General features: G+C 43.8%; 1 protein-coding gene and 1 long non-coding RNA gene across 5 annotated transcripts in view; one reads left to right on the top strand and one right to left on the bottom strand.

Moving 5' to 3' along the window:
• LOC137564090 (uncharacterized) overlaps positions 1–17064 on the bottom strand; it is a 73068-nt gene that overhangs the window by 22170 nt on the left and 33834 nt on the right. The window lies entirely within an intron of this gene.
• Positions 1–17064, top strand: part of ACSL6 (acyl-CoA synthetase long chain family member 6) — a 316002-nt gene that overhangs the window by 292856 nt on the left and 6082 nt on the right. For all 4 annotated transcript variants that reach the window (XM_068277434.1, XM_068277435.1, XM_068277436.1 and 1 more), the window contains one exon: positions 2093–2164. In XM_068277434.1, the coding sequence (XP_068133535.1) occupies positions 2093–2164 (72 nt within the window). The remainder of the gene's footprint in view (positions 1–2092; positions 2165–17064) is intronic.

The following is a 17064-nucleotide window of genomic DNA, read 5'->3' as shown; positions in this document are numbered from 1 at the left end:
TGAAAATAGTCTTCTATATGCATAACCCAGATGATGCACCTATATTATATATGTTGTGAATCAAGTGGATGATACAGATTACTTCAGAAACAACGAGGTCTAATCAGATGGTGGTCACATATATATTATTGTTGCAACGAAGATATTTTTCTATGCAATTATGATGCAGACTCTGACATAGATCCGGAATCCTAAATCCATTATGTGGTGTATTTCCTCTGAGAGCATGCTAATACTTTTTTTCTGATGGTACCACAGTTCTGTCCATGGACATTTAGTGCTCTATCCAAGGATATTGAGCGTATAACAGGCCCCAAGTTTTTTTGTATTTGGAAGTCCTAATAGGCCCTATTTACATATGTATTACATGCTATGAGTTTACCATGTGCAATATGCTTTAATGTTGAGCTGGCGGCAATATATGCATGATCATATTGGTCCCTACTTTTTTTGCCTCTGTGAGAGTATTAAAATTTGTTTACCTGGTCGTTACCCAGAGGGAGGACTTAGGATACCTCACGTTACTTACTGGAGGCTTTGAGGAGTACCACTATGGTCTATTTCATATATGGCGAGGGTTTTATTTTATGATGGGATGGGTAATATGGGTATACTCCATGGTGGGATCGGCACTCACTGATATAAGCTTATTCTAGCTTCAGCAATCTTCTTACAATTTAATAAACTATGTTATATATTTTTGCAATATCTAAATGGTAATGTATTTTGTTCTATACTATTAGTGTGCGACATATACTGGCTTGGTAGTTTGGTGTTTTTTGTCGGACAATTGATTACGGCTTCCTCCACATCCCAGCAGGCCTGTCAGATGTAAATTCTAGAGTCCTTTGTTAGCCTTTGAAGTTCCCTGACTCTGTCCTGATTTGTATAATGGGACAATGGGGCTTCTAATTAGCTCCCTGCTCTCAGACGAACTGAGGGTAATTGTATTCCACACTGTCACACAGACAAGTACAGCTTCCCCAAAGCCAGATGACCACCCATACATACGCATCTGAAGTACATAACAGACAGGAAAATGAAAATATTATCCTTACATCATAAGCACCCCAGTATATTCCTGACAGCCAGCAATGACGCCTTCCATATTCCTCTCATTTCAGGTATCCTTTAACCACTCTAGGACCAGCAAGCTTTGACCCCTTAAAAGACCACTGTTGTGAAAAATTGTAAAACTGTAAAATACATACATATAAAATGTACATTTCTCCAAATGTTAAATGCACTATAAATTATTTTTTACTATGTCACTGTCACTTAAATTAGGAAGTAAAAAGCTGACAAATTTTTGACTAGTCTATTTCCTCATCAGCTATTCTCTGTATTACTTTTATTCTTTCCACAATCATTCTCTGGAAAGCATTTATACAAAGATGCAGACCAGCCTCCCTACTTGCATGCACACTATCTTGGCAGTTGGATAAAGCAACTGTGTTTAGTGACTGTTTTTAAAAATAAAGAAATACATGAGAATCCCCCATGAGAGATAAGCATTTTATATGTGGATATTTTACATTTTTCTGATAGTTGTCCTTTATGATTACTCTGTGATTGGCGATCACTGCTTAAAACTTGCTCATGGAACTCAGCTGTCATTAGAAAGCTCAGTTTAACAGCAACAGATGTGCAATTGCAGCAGGTGTGTGCAGAGCTGGACTATTGAAATCAACAACCTCCCAGAGATAAGAAGCTGAAAACAGGACATATATTTCAATAGCATGCAGCAGCATCTGCAACAGGTTAAGGTAGACTAATTTACCAACTAAGATTGCCACTTTGGTCTGGATTGACAGTGAAAATGCTGTATTTGTAACTTGTTGGAAGGTGTTATTCAGGAACAACAGTCTATTATGTGTATATCTATGCATTACCAGCTATAACCACAGGGTGACAATGTGTTCTGGTAACATCCTGTGTCTGTAAAGAAAGATGTCAAATAAAACTTGTTTTGTTGGTTTATTAGCCAAGCAAGCCATTGGCCATGAGGTCTGATTAATCTATCTTTCTACATTTTACATTGCTGTGCACTAAGAAGCTAGATTGAAATAGCTTTAATTTTTATGTTTTATAGGAACTCAAGAAAGCAATAATGGCTGATATGGTGAGACTGGGAAAAGAAAGTGGCCTTCATTCTTTTGAACAGGTAGGAAGTATAAACTTTACCAAGCTTTCCATAGGAAAGCACTTTACTGTAGGTAGGAAATATTACACATCGATATTCATAAGTCATTTAGAAAATAAGATCTAAATACCCAGGGATCTGTTCTGAGGCTTCCATTAATGGTCATAGAGCATGAGTTGGGGTCTGTATGCTAGCCAAGGACCCTCTTGGTGCAGAAAACACAGAACAATTGCATTGGTAAAGGGTTCTGTGGAATCTCTTGACCAGTTCACAATGCTGTATAGTGAAATTCCACTTATTAGAAAATAAAGCTATCCTGCTCAGTTTAGCTCAGTACTTTGCAAGAATTTAGGCAAACATTTTGATTCTGATTGGTATGTTAAAAAAGCATGATAAAAAACACGGGTCCAGTCAAAAATGGCGCATATGAAAAATGGCGCAAGGTGATGCCGCTGTTTTTTTGCCGCTTATCGTTATTTAACAATAAGCTATAAACGTTATTAAACATTATTTAACGTTTAGCTATAAAACGTTGTAAGTTCTTCTCTGTGTTGCCTGCTGTTGATCTCATTAAAAGAGAACCTCAAAGCTGCCATGTCAAATATCAGCCAGATGACAGAGGCTACAAATATAAATGCCAGGGCTTTGCCACGAAAGTACTTTCTTACCCTGTGCATGATGCTCCTGGCTGGTGGCTGGCAGGCAGTGCCTGCAGTCTAGTTGTGCTGGAAGTGATCAAGCAGCGGATCCCGTGTGGGTGACCCAGCTCACTGCTGCCTACATGGAATTCCGGCTCCTGCTGCTGCGCTCTCCTCCTGCCAGCATCATCCCCGCGCTGTGCCAATCATCATCACCCCGGGATCTGCTTTTCCTAGACGGCAGAGGTGGCAGGGCTAACGTGTCCACTCTCCACCCGTCCACTCCTCTCTCTTCCCTCCTGCTGCTTGTGTTGAAACTTGAGAAGCCGCCACATGAGGAAATTGTGTCAGCGAATGAGCCAGCAGCCCGGAGCAACCCTCCTCACGGTGGGTTAATTAACGTTAAAGACAATAAAATGATAATTAGTGGTATGCCGCTTAACAATTTAACCTTTTAATTAGTTTTTCGTCTGTGCGCCATGATTAAACATGTTTCAATGCAGCGCCATTTTTAAACATCGGCACTGTGCGCCATTTTTCTATGACCCCCAAAAACACAGCCATTCAAACCAGTCAACAGATTACCAACAGTTTGGGAAATTCATAGCTGGCTGAAAACTGAAGGAAAATGTTATTTTAGTTACATCAATTACAGTATGACGTGTGTGACGTGTTTATAGTGCTTGGTGGCCATACTGGTTGAAAAAAAGAAAAGAAAAAAAAAACAACATAAAGACAGGCATACATTTTTTTTTTTTTTTTACTGGTTTGATTCAATTCCATTTTCTGCTCTTTTTTAATCATCAGAAAGAAAGCATTGTCATCATTCTTTTATTTAAAAAAATCCATCACAATTGGTCCCCTTCATTTTCAGTTAGAGGTAAAACATGACACTGCATGGATCAGACAGCAGGAATAAAAACCTTTGATTTTCTGGCTCTTTGATCAATCACATTGATCATTTCTGCAGTCCTCTATGAAAACCGTTACGGAGGGTTCTTTTCTCTACAGTACAAGCTGTCTTGAACAGTATGCATATATTACTGAAGTTGAACTACTTGCGCTAAAGAGAAGGGTCTCACTAATTGGATTTTTCTAGGTCTGAGTTTGAGTAACATAAAATGATATTCTGCAGCACGGCCTGACAGAATTTGCTAAGAAAAAGATGAGCAACAACATGTAAGGATTGCAAAACATAATCAACCTGCAATTCCTCACTTAGTTTACATCAGAGCACATGATTAAAAGAGAACTCTAAAAAGTGTCATTAGGCTGGGCATTTAATAGGCATGCAATATGTAATCTATATCTTTTAAAAATATCATTTTTGGGACGCATTTGACGAGACGTTAACAAATGTGTGGTCGAAAACCATTGCATACAATTTCTGGCAGGTGTTTGCCTTCTGCTCAGATGTTTTATATTGGCTGTAGTGCTGTCCAAGTACTGTACAATCATCACCTCAAGATGCCTCCATTAGTTTGTCACACTGAAGGGCAGTGGCATAGCAACAGGGGGTGCAGAGGTAGCGACCACATCAGGGCCCTTAAGCTAGAGGGGCCCCAAGGGGCCCACCTCTCAAACACAGTATTAGCTCTTTATTGGTCCTGTGCTGATAATATTCACTTCTACAGTTGATTTTAATAGTAGTGATCATTAACACATTGTTCCCATCCCCTTCTTGCACCTCTGACACTGTGGTTGTCCTTGATTGGTTTTGGTGTGTTGTATCAATTGTCTATAGCATGCTTTGGGGGGGCCCAATGCTAAACTTACACTGGGGCCCACAACTTCTTAGCTACGCCACTGCTGAAGGGACTGACTGTACAATCACAGGTAACACTGCAGATACTGGCCCAGTGGAACTTATATAAGTGGAGGATCAGAAACTATCTAGGTATACACAAATGTATTGCTGCAGTGTCACACAGAAGGGTAAGTGAGATTCCGGCCGTGGCCATACACAATAGATCAGTCACAATGCTACAAGGATGAGGCAGGCAGATAGTCGGGGTTCAGGCTGGGTCATACACAATAGATCAATAACAATGCTGTAAGGATCAGACAGGCGGATAGTAAGAGTTCAGGCTGGGTCATACACAATAGATCAATAACAATGCTGTAAGGATCAGGCAGGTGGATAGTCGGAGTTCAGGCTTGATCATACACAATAGATCAGTCACAATGCTACAAGGATGAGGCAGGCAGATAGTCAGGGTTCAGGCTGGGTCCCCCCCCCTGAGGAGTGACCTCCGGACACTCCAACCCTGGTTTATCTGGAAAGTTAACATGAAATTCCCGAATTAGATCCTGAGCATGCACCTGTCGTGCAGGGATCCAATACCTTTCTTCAGGTCCGTACCCCTTCCAGTCGATCAGGTATTGCAAAGAGTTCCTAACTCTTCTTGAATCCAACATTTTCTCCACCTCATACTCCGTTTCGCCTTCCACTGTCACGGGGGGAGGTGGAGGTCTGGGAGTGTTTCGCTGGCTTTAATAGGGAAACATGAAAGGAATTCCCAACTCTCAGGGAGTAAGATAACTTGACCTTGTATGCCACCCTGTTCAGTTTCTTAATAATGGGAAAAGGTCCAATGTATCGAGGACCCAATTTTGGTGTTGGTTGGCGCAACGGGATGTTCCTAGTTGACACCCAGACTAAATCTCCTGGAGAGAATTCTGGTAATCTGTGTCTGTCAAAGGAACGTTTCTGTTTCCTAATGGAGTTTTTCAGGTTCCCTTGAACCTTTTTCCATAGTGCTGACATGTACGCCAACCAATCCTCTAGCGCAGGTAAGTTATAGGGTGGTCCTGAAAGGGGAGAGAATTTTGGATTCAACCTGGTAACCACCTGAAAAGGTGACATGCCAGTTGAGAAACTCACCAGATTGTTAAAGGCAAATTCTGCAAAAGATAGGTATTCTGCCCATTCTCCTGATTACCAGACACATAGCAGCGCAGATACTGCTCTAGTGACTGGCTTGTCCTTTCAGTCTGGCCATTCATCACTGGGTGAAACCCAGAGGAGAATGACAAAGTAATGCCTAGGCGTGAACAGAACGAACGCCAGAATTGAGAGACAAATTGGACTCCTCTATCAGAAACTACCCTTTCTGGAATACCATGAAGACGAAAGATGTGGGTAATAAAAAGATTGGCAAGTTCTTTAGCAGAAGGTAATTTATTTAATGGAACAAAATGGGACATTTTGCTAAAGCGGTCTACAATCACCCAAATGACCATGTACCCTTTGGATGATGGTAAGTCCACGATAAAGTCCATGGACAAGTCTGTCCAAGGTTTCGATGGCACAGGTAAGGGTTGAAGTGACCCACTTGGAGCAGTTCGAGAAACCTTATTACGAGCACAAGTAGAGCATGCGCTTACAAATGCCTTGGAATCTCGTGTCAGGGACGGCCTCCAAACTAGACGGGATAATAGCTCCAGAGTCTTGGTTTCGCCAGGGTGACCTGCTATCTTGTCTTCATGGAAATGTTGCAGAACTTTATGTCTCCATTGTGAGGGGGAACATAAATTCGACTGGCACATTTTCCCGAAGGAGCATCACCTTGAAAAGGCAAAAGAATGTCCATTAGATTCTCGTCTGAACCAGGGGTAGTTGTAGCCGCAACAATACATTGAGTGGGCATAATAGACTCAGGGACCTGAGTTCCGGAGGGACCTGGACTAAAATATCGTGACAAGGCATCCGCCTTAATGTTCTTAGACCAAGGTTTATATGTAATTGTAAACTTAAATCTGGAGACAAACAGGGGCCATCGAGCTTGCCTGGGATTCAATCTTTTAGCAGCCTCGATGTACTCCAGATTCTTGTGGTCAGTGAACACTGTGACTGGGTATGCAACCCTCTCCAGCCAGTGCCACCACTCCTCAAATGCCCACTTTACCTCTAACTACTCCCTGTTCCCCATGTCATAATTCCGCTCTGCGAAGGAAAATTTCTTAGAGAGTAAGGCGCAGGGATGTAACCTCTCGGGGGCTCCAGCATACTGAGAGAGGACTGCTCCTACTCGAAGCTCGGATGCATCAACCTCAATAATAAAAGGACGTGTAACGTCCGGATGCACCAGGATAGGTGCTGAACAAAAGGCTTCCTTCAGCGCTTTAAAAGCAAGGTGAGCCTGAGTGGACCACTGACTTGGGTCAGCCCCCTTTTTGGTCAGGTCTGTCAATGGTACCACTTTGATAGAAAATCCTTCAATAAACTTCAGAATCAGAATCGTTTTCTGTTCGCCAAGCATAACTGGGTTATGCCCGGAATTGGATTTGGCACAATACATAGCTCAAGAAAAGAAGAAGACAGACATACATAAAAGGTTCACAGCATGCAGGAACATCAAGCAGAATTTCCTATAAAAGTTGACAAAACCCAAGAATCTCTGCATGGATTTTAAATCAACAGGTTGTGGCCAGTTAAGAACTGCCGAAACCTTAGCCGGATCCATCGTTAGCCCCGAACTTGAAATGATATACCCAGGAAAGGAACCTGGTTGGTCTCAAATGTGCACTTCTCAATTTTGGCATACAAATGATGTTCTCTCAGTTGTTGTAAAACTGCCCGGACATGATCACAATGTTTGGAAAGAGTAGGGGAGTAGATCAGAATGTCATCCAAGTAAACAATGACAAATCTCCCCAAAAAATCCCTGAAAAAGTAATTGACGAATTCCTGGAAGGCTGCAGGGCCATTACAGAGCCCGAAGGGCATTATCAAACATTCATAATGCCCATCATGGGTGTTAAATGCAGTCTTCCATTCATCCCCCTGATGGACTCAAATGAGGTTATAGGCCCCTCTGAGGTCTAATTTGGTGAAAACCTGAGGCCCCGAGACCTGCCCAAATAAATCGTCAGTTAACAGGAGAGGATAGCGATTTTTGATGGTTATTTTATTCAGACCCCTGTAATCAATACAGGGTCTGAGACCGCCATCCTTCTTCTCCACGAAAAAGAACCCGGCCCCTGCAGGAGAATTTGAAGGGTGAATGAAACCCTTCTCCAAGTTCTCCTTGATGTAATCTCTCATGGTCATCCTTTCAGGGGCTGACAGATTATACAAACGACCACGAGGGGGCATCGTTCCAGACAACAATTGGGCAGTCATATGGGCGGTGTGGGGGCAACTCATCAGCCGCACAGGGGGAAAAAACATCAGAAAAAGAACTGTAAACCTCTGGTATTTGCTGAGAAGACAGCTGTACACTGAGAAGAGGTCATGCAAAAAGGCAGTTCTTTATCAGAACCCAGACCAGCTGATGAGTTGTCCCGAGTGCCAATCAAGGACTGGGTTGTGTCGTTTTAACCAGGGTAAGCCTAACACTAGTGGAGTAGAAGGCATATTTAGCAGAAAGAAACTGATTATTTCGTAATGTAAAGCCCCAACTTTGAGATGCAACTCCGGGGTTATAGACATAGGATGACCTAACTGCAATGGTGAGTCATCAATGGCAGTGACCTAAATTGGGTTAACTAATGGCAGAGCTGGAATGTTTAATTGATTGGCCACTGTCAATGAAAGCTTGCCCTGTTATCCCCTTTCCCTGCCAATCAACACAAAAAGGTAACAAAAGGCGTTGATCTCTTGGAGGAATTACCTGCCCGCCTAGGTGAGCTTCCTCAAACCCACCTAGGCATTGGAGTTTACTGACTTCTTCTCGGGACAGATGCGGACCATGTGACCTGCGCCAACGCAATAAAGACAGAGACCCTTGGATCGTCTTCGAGTCTTCTCAGCAGGAGACAGTTTAGAGGAGCCAATTTGCATGGGTTCTTCCCCGTCACAGCAGGGCTCGCAGCATAAGTGACTACTGGACTGACATTCCCAGCCGCAGATCGCTCCAAGCGTTAATCGACGCAATCGGCGATCCACCCTGATAGCTAGGGTAATGGCATCGTCAAGTGATAAAGGAGCTGGAAAATTGACCAAATGGTCCTTAACTCAGCCTCAGTCAGCCCATAAATGAACTGATCAAGTAAAGCAGGATCATTCCATCGAGAGGCTACTGACCACCTTCTGAACTCTGAGGCGTAAACCTCAGCGGTATTTTTGACCTGCTTTAGGCCTTTGATTTTGTGCGAGGCCGTGGTGGTGACATCAGTGTCAGAGTACAGTACGCTCATGGCCTTAAAAAATTTCTCTACTGAAGAGAGGACAGGATGAGCCTGGGGGAGACTAAAGTCCCATGCTTGTGGATCCCCCTGTAACAAAGAAATCACCAGAGCCACTCTCTGTGTTTCTGTACCTGAGGCTCTAGGCCTTACAAAAAAGTACATCATGCATGAATTCATAAAATTACTAAAGGCACTGCGATCTCCCGAAAACTTCTCGGGGAGGGGTAATTTAGGCTCAGGCACCGGTACAGGGGGAGGTGCTGCCAGAGCTTCTGGTTGTACTGGCGGATAGGATCAAGATTTGCCTCAGCAGCAGGAGCCTGAGCTTGCACTAGAGGAACGACCAGATCAGCAAGACCCTTTACCGTCTCTGTTAATTGGTCTATCTGTCGCTGCAAGTCCTCCTGGCCTGTTATAATGTAACGGCGGCCTGGCCGTACAATCACAAATAACACTGCAGATACTGGCCCAGTAGAACTTATATAAGTGGAGGATCAGAAACTATCTGGGTGTACACAAATGTATTGCTGCAGTGTCACACAGAAGGGTAAGTGAGATTCAGGCCGTGGTCCTACACGATAGATCAGTCACAATGCTACAAGGATGAGGCAGGCGGATAGTCGGAGTTCAGGCTGGGTCATACACAATAGATCAATAACAATGCTGTAAGGATCAGACAGGCAGATAGTCAGAGTTCAGGCTGGGTCATACACAATAAATCAATAACAATGCTGTAAGGATTAGACAAGCGGGTAGTCAGGGTTCAGGCTGGGTCATACACAATAGATCAATAACACTACTGTAGTAATATCAGTAAACACACAGTGTGCCTAGCAATGGCGAAGCTCACGCTATAACAGGCGTGGAGCCACGTCCCGGAAGTCCTTATATACCCTAACAACGCATCACTTACGGAACGCCTGCCGCCTGATAGCATAGGGTGGACTCGTACTAATACGCATATGTGCCGTGCAACGATTGGAGCACTCACTTCTGCACAGATCCAACGGAGAAGAAGCCGCGGAACGCAAGCCGGAAGCAACGGGAACGTCGCAGGCGCGCGGATCAGGTAATATCATCACACTCACAATGGTAAATTCACTGCTGGTAGCTGTCGTTAGGAGGGCAGTATAAAGAAAGCATAAAGAAAAAAAGAAGTATGTTTTTTCCAGAGTAAAATAAGCCATAAACTACTTTTCTCCTATGTCGCTGTCAGTTACAGTAGGTAGTAGAAATCTGACAGAAGCGACAGGTTTTGGACTAGTCCATCTCTTCATAGGGAATTCTCAGCAAGGCTTTTATTCTTTATAAAGATATTCCCTAAAAAGGATTTCAACAATGATGCTGGCCAGCTTCCCTGCTCGCTACACAGTTTTTTGGCAGTTGGACAGAGCAACTGCCATTCACTAAGTGCTTTTTAAAATAAATAAATCCCTGAGAATCCCTCCATGAAGAAATGGACTAGTCCAAAGCCAGTCGCTTCTGTCAGATTTCTACTGCCTTCTGTAAGTGACAGCAACATAGGAGAAAAGTAATTTATGGCTCATTTTACTCTGGAAAATCATACTTCTTATTTGTTTATGTTTGCACATATTTTTAATTTTTTGTCATAATGCTCCTTTAAACTCAGAGCAGCCCTTGTACATATCACCTATCTATATATCTAAAAGGCAGTTGTAATATGCACGATGTGGACGCAGTGATGCGGCCCCCCATGGTAAGCGAGCAGGGACAGGACCTGATGGTTTTCTGAAGCGAACAAAAATTGCTACTTTTATCTTGTAGTTCGCTTTAGTAGTCTCATTAGATGTAAACCGCCGCATCCTCGCCGCAAAATGAGGGCTTTAGACCCCTCAAATCCCGGGGCAAACATCCACGACCATCTTGGTCATGTATTGTGCTGCTTTGAGAGGCAGAGCTTTCTGCTGTAGCTCTGCCTCTCCTGACGTCGCGGGGGCAGGGAGAGGCGGCGATCCGTGGCGATTGACATCAGCTGAAAGCTCTACCTCTTTCAGGAAGCGCCAGCTGGATTGCCCCCTGGAATTTGGGGGGGTCTTAAAGAGACACTGAAGCGAGACTAAATCTCGCTTCAGGTCTTATATATAGCAGGGGCACGTGTGCCCCTGCTAAAACGCCGCTATCCCGCGGCTTAACGGGGGTCCCTTCACCCCCAACCCACCCCCCGCAAAAGTTGGTCGTAAAATGGTCGTAGGGAAAACTCTTCCTGGAGGCAGGGCTAACGGCTGCAGCCCTGCCTCCCAGCGCGTCTATCAGACGCGCATCGCCCTCTCAGTGAAGGAAGACTGAGAGGGGCGGGGGAGAGGCGGAGATACGCGTCTGACAGACGCGCATGGGGCAGGGCTGCGGCGGTTAGCCCTGCCCCAACCAGGAAGCGCTCCCCCGCTGCACGGAGGGGGTTTGGGGGGACAGGGACCCCCGTTAAGCCGCGCTATAGCGGCGTTTTAGCAGGGGCACGCATGCCCCTGCTAGCTATGAGGTCTGAAGCGAGATCTATTCTCGCTTCAGACTCTCTTTAAGCCCTCGTTTTGCGGCGGCGATGCAGCGGTTTACATCTAATGAGAGTACTGAAGTGAACTATAAGGTAAAAATAGCAATTTTTGTTCGCGTCAGTCTCTCTTTAAGGGTAAAACAAGGCTGTTGCCCTCAACCACGCCTTACAAGACTCAGCATCCACTAGTAGTCGTCTGCAAACAAATCTGCTAGACACCATATACACATAGTGCGCTGAAAAAAAAGATCCGTCACTGTCTGTGGCAAATACAGCAATTACAACAATTTCACTCAGGCTGGTGTATTCATATTTAGGTCAGCCATGGGCTTTACACCCGAATCACGGGAAGTCGGGAACACCACAAATACAATGCAATACTACATGGGTAGCAATAAAACAACCGAGTATACAATACTCTGCAGTCTCTGTAGGTCAGGAGATGTAAATTCTCTGCTTAGAACACAGAAGACTAACTGAAAACTAACTTATTAAATAAAGATGTAATATTTCAAAAGGGTAACAATTCAGAAAGGATATAAACAAAATAATATTTACAATAACAAAAGTAAAATCGACAATGACACTCAACAAGACATTTGCTTATAAAAAGGGAATAAAACAGAAATAGAACTTTACCCTTGTGTAATGTCTAATTCCTGGTGCAGGGGAACACAATGCTGATTTAGATAAGGGGAACCCTTGCCGTGTAGTATTACCCTAATGCTGGGAATACACGGTTCGTTTGAAATTATCAATCGAGCCGCTGATGGCTCGATTGATAATTTCCGACCTGTCCGATACCCCGCCGGATCGATTCCGCGCTTGATACCGGCGGGGAGAACAAAAGAAGAAACGCACAGAAGATTAGGAAATGCCCACTGGGACGAGCGGGAATCGATCCGCACGCCCGCGGGGACACGCCGGTATCGAGCCAGCAGCTCGATTCCGGCGCATAAACGCACCGTGTATTCCCAGCATTACTTTATGTCAGAGTTGACCATTTATAGACTGAAAAGTAGCTCTATGCTCAATTATTTAATTTCCACCTTGGTATGAATTGGAATCACATCTTCTTCTGATCTACATTGTAACATTGTAGTATTTGCATACTCACTGTATCTATATTCAAGTTGTATTCAAAGATATTTATGGAACTTACACAATGTCATCCCATACCTTGCTTGTTTAACTGTATTGTTAAAACTTTTTGAAGACTCCAATAAAAATTATTGATATTGGAATCACATCTTCTTTGGGTAACAACAGGCCTCACTTTACATATAAACACAGAGTTTCCTGCATTATCAGACAGCTTCCTATTTTAGACAATGGCCTCAATTCACTAAGATCATGCTGGAGATAATAAGGCAAGAGAAAACTTACCACCACACAGTGAGAGAGTTATCTTATCTCTTCATTCCTTAAGTTACCTCCTCTGTAGTTAAGTTACCTCCTCTGTAGTTATTTTCACACGCAGTTAATTAACAGCCTTTCTTTAATAAGCTTAGTGAATTGAGGCCAATGGCCTCAATTCACTAAGCTTATCTCCTGTCTTTAATAACGTTTCTAGCATTATCACCATGGTGATAAGGCATGTAGTATTCAGGAAACATTTTACCTCAGTCAAACCTAAAGTTAACTCTTCTGTCTTTAAAATAACTCTAGAATTCTTAAGTTAAAGACAGGCTGTTATTTAACTGCGTGTGAAAATAACTACAGAGGAGGTAACTTAACTACAGAGGGGGTAACTTAACCACTTAACGACCGCCTAACGCCGATAGGCGTCGGCAGGTCGTAAGTGGTATTACATGGAAACGGCTGCTTGTACAAGTGGCCTTTCCATGTCAGTTCACGGAGGGTGTTTCCGTGAACAGCCTGCGAGCCCTCGATCGCGGCTCGCAGGCGAAATGTAAACACGCGGGAAGAAATCTGCGCAGCAGCGCCGTAAAGGAGATCGGCGATCCCCGGCCTCTGAATGGCCGGGGATCGCCGGCATCTGATAGGCTGAAGCCTATCCTAGGCGGGCGCAGGATGGATCTCCGTCCTGCGCCGTCCATAGCGAGAGGGAGGGAAGGGCAGAGAGGGCGGAAATTGCTGCGGAGGGAGGCTTTGAGGAGCCCCCCCCCCCGCAAACCGCAGATAGCCGGCGGCGATCAGACCCCCTCAGCAGGACATCCCTCTAGTGGGAAAAAAAGGGAGGAAGTCTGATTGCCCTGGTTGCAAAGTGATCTGTGCTGTGGGCTGGAGAGCCCACGCCGGGCAGATCGCTCAGAAACAGCCTTATCAGTCCGCCGACAGACAGACAAGCAGCTGTTGAGATGGAAGCAGCTCTAAGCATGAGCTCCTGAAAACCCACCTAATTTTACCTTGTAATGAGCAACTAAAGGGAAATAATCTGAAAAATGAAGCAACCTATGGAAGAGTAAAGCTTAAAATGCAAACAATCTGAATGAAAAGAAGGAAAAACAATAAAAAGACACCAAAAAGGATTATCAAGCTGGACCACTCAGAGGAAAAGCAGAGAAGATCAAAGGAAAGCAAACAGCAGCAGCAAACCAAATCCTGTCAACCAACAGATCCTAACAGCAGAAACCATCTCTAGAATCGGCCAAGTCTGCAGAACTGAGTCCTTTGAGGTAAGGGCATTCTGCTAAATATTACATTCTCTATAGAAATAAGAACAGTTTACTTAGCCATTTTACAATGGAAAGCTTAAAACCAGCAGAACAAAAGACTAGCCATGTTACAGATGAGCCCAGCACAGCCAGCAGGGGGTCTCTGTCTGACACCCTGGAGATTGTTTACACACCCAAGAGCAAAAGCAAGAAAGCTAAGAAAGCTCAAAAACAGAAAATAATTCAAGATAACCCAGAGACTCTTTATGCAGACTTCTCATCTAAACCCAGAATAAAAACAGATCTGTTATTCCACACAGAGGAAACCGAGGCCTGGCATACTGCTATCTGCCACCAATACAAGAACACTGAATTAGGAAGTATACCAAAAGGAAAACAAATAAGAATTATGGATCAGGAAGACTCAGAGACGGTTTTGCTGACTGTTAGCGTGTACCACAATGGCACAATCATGATACAAGGTGTACAACACTACCTGGATGAGTTTGAAAAGCTGTATCCTCACATGCAAAATCAAGTAATAAGTCAAATAGAAAACCAGCCAGATCCTGATGCCACTAACAGTGGACATAAAAGTACCAAACCATCCTCCAGAGGCAAGGCTGCATCTGGTGTGAAAACATCACATCCCACACAAGACACCCTCAAAGACAGTTTATCTGAATTGGAAAGAGACTTTCACCTTTTCAGAGAGCAGATTGCAAAAAACAAAAGTGACAATGAGATTACAATTAACCAACTAAAAACAGATTTGAAGTCACTCAAAGATGCAAGTGAAAGACTGCAAGCTGAAAACAACCAGCTTAAACAAGAGATTGCAAGCCTTAAACAAATAAACATCCAGCCCAGGGAAATGGCTCCACAAACACACCTCAGAGAAACAAATCAAGAGATCTGCATTTCAAGTTCACAGGACCATGAAACAAAGCAAAGGGAAAAGACATCTCAAAGTTCAAAGAACAACAATAACACCTCTGCAGAGAGACTCCAGCCAAAGAGACCAAGCTATGACATAGTGCTGATAATTGATTCTAATGGGAAATACATCAATACAAGACGTCTTTTTCCTGGGAAACATGTTAAAACAATACCCTGCCCAACAATTGAAAAAGCAGCAGAGGTCATAAACAAGCCAAACTTCACTGCCCCTAAGCATATCATCATACATACAGGGACAAACAACCTGGACAATAGACAAGACCTCATTGCAGACAAACTGTCCTCCTTAATAATGGCCACAGAAAAACAATTCCCTAGCTCCAAAATCATTTTGTCTAAATTGCTACCAAGAAAAGACATCTCTCCCCAGACAATCCAGGATATAAATAAGCAGCTGACTACCAAAATCAGCCCATCAGCAAACCTACAACTGGCAGAACATTTCTCTATATCAGATCAGCATCTTTATGACAATAAACACCTCGATAAGCGAGGAGTGAGCCTGCTGGCAAAAGAGTTTAAAGACCTGGTGCTTAACAGGCCCCTGACGCCCAGACACCAGATAGCTGTAGTACCAGCCAATCCAAGCCAGACTACCCCCAAAAGGCATAACATAAATCGCTCTGTAAACCAAAATGTGAATCCCTTGAGATGGCAACAAAGGAGGAACCCAGCCACCACAAGACCTACAACTGAGATAACACCACAGAGCACTGACATGGCAGAAGAACTAAGGAAACTGCTTCTTGCCACACACAATATGCTGAAGGATGGACTGTGGAAAACTGACTGCCCTATAAACAGCTCATTACAAGGTAAACAAAACCAAATACAACATGAAACCCCTCATAATTAGCAGCTGGAATATTCAAGGCTTGAATGCTTCAGCTTTTGGTACCAAAATAAACGACCCAGACTTTGAAGAAAGACTAAGAAAGGTGGACATACAGATCCTCTTAGAGACATGGACCCAGATAGAGGACGAGTCATCAGTACCCATTGGTTATCAGGAATTCACTGTCGCAGCCCAGAAACACAAACATATCAAGCAGGGCCGCTGCTCAGGAGGGATTACAATCTGGTATAAGGAGGAGCTCCAAGAATACATCAAACCAGTGAAGAGAGGGAAGAGCCACATCTGGTTAAAGTTAAGCAGCCCCATCATCTCTTCTCAGACTGACATTTACCTCTGTGCAGCATATATTGCACCAGCAGAATCACCATACTCTAATCCAGAGAGCTACCAAGTCCTACAAAGGGAAGCTGCTCACTTCCAAACCTTGGGGAAAATACTTATCTATGGTGACCTAAATGCCAGAACAGGAACAGAAAAAGACTACCTCACCTCAGAAGGCAATTTCCATATATTTGGACCTGAGACCCAGTACCCTGAAACCATACAGAAAGATAGAAACAGCTATGACAGCACAGTCAATAAGTATGGGAAACAACTGCTGAACCTCTGCAAAGGTCTAGGACTTCACATCCTTAATGGCCGAACCAAGGGGGACTCTCTAGGGAGATACACACTAAACTCCCATGTAGGCAGTAGTGTGGTGGACTATGCCATCAGTGACATGGACCCTGCAAGCATCCGTGCTTTCATAGTCACCCCACAATCACACCTGTCAGACCACAACCAAATCCTACTATACATCAATTCCTCAAGTAAACCCTCTGTACAACAACATCCAGGAAGCCTGTGTAACCTACCACCCACTTTTAAATGGTCCAGAGAATCAACCATAAAGTACAAGGAGACTCTCAACAGACCAGAAGCAATACAGCTACTTCTGGACTATCAAACATATACCTACAACCCTGATCAACAAGGTGTGCAGCAAGCAGCAAAGTACTTCAACCAGATATTACACACAATTGCAGAAATGGCCAACATAAGAAGGACTGCCCAAAAGAGACCATCAAAGAAAAACTCAAACAAATGGTTCGACAGTGAATGCAAGTCACTAAGAAACAACCTACGAGCCATATCAAACAAAAAACACAGACATCCAAACAACATAGAATTGAGGACAGCACATGACGCCGCACAACGTCAATATA

This window comes from Hyperolius riggenbachi, chromosome 3 (assembly GCF_040937935.1).
Source record: "Hyperolius riggenbachi isolate aHypRig1 chromosome 3, aHypRig1.pri, whole genome shotgun sequence".
In the NCBI taxonomy this organism is placed as follows: domain Eukaryota; kingdom Metazoa; phylum Chordata; class Amphibia; order Anura; family Hyperoliidae; genus Hyperolius; species Hyperolius riggenbachi.
Note: the sequence above shows the minus strand (reverse complement) of the source record. Positions and strands in the feature narration are given on the sequence as shown.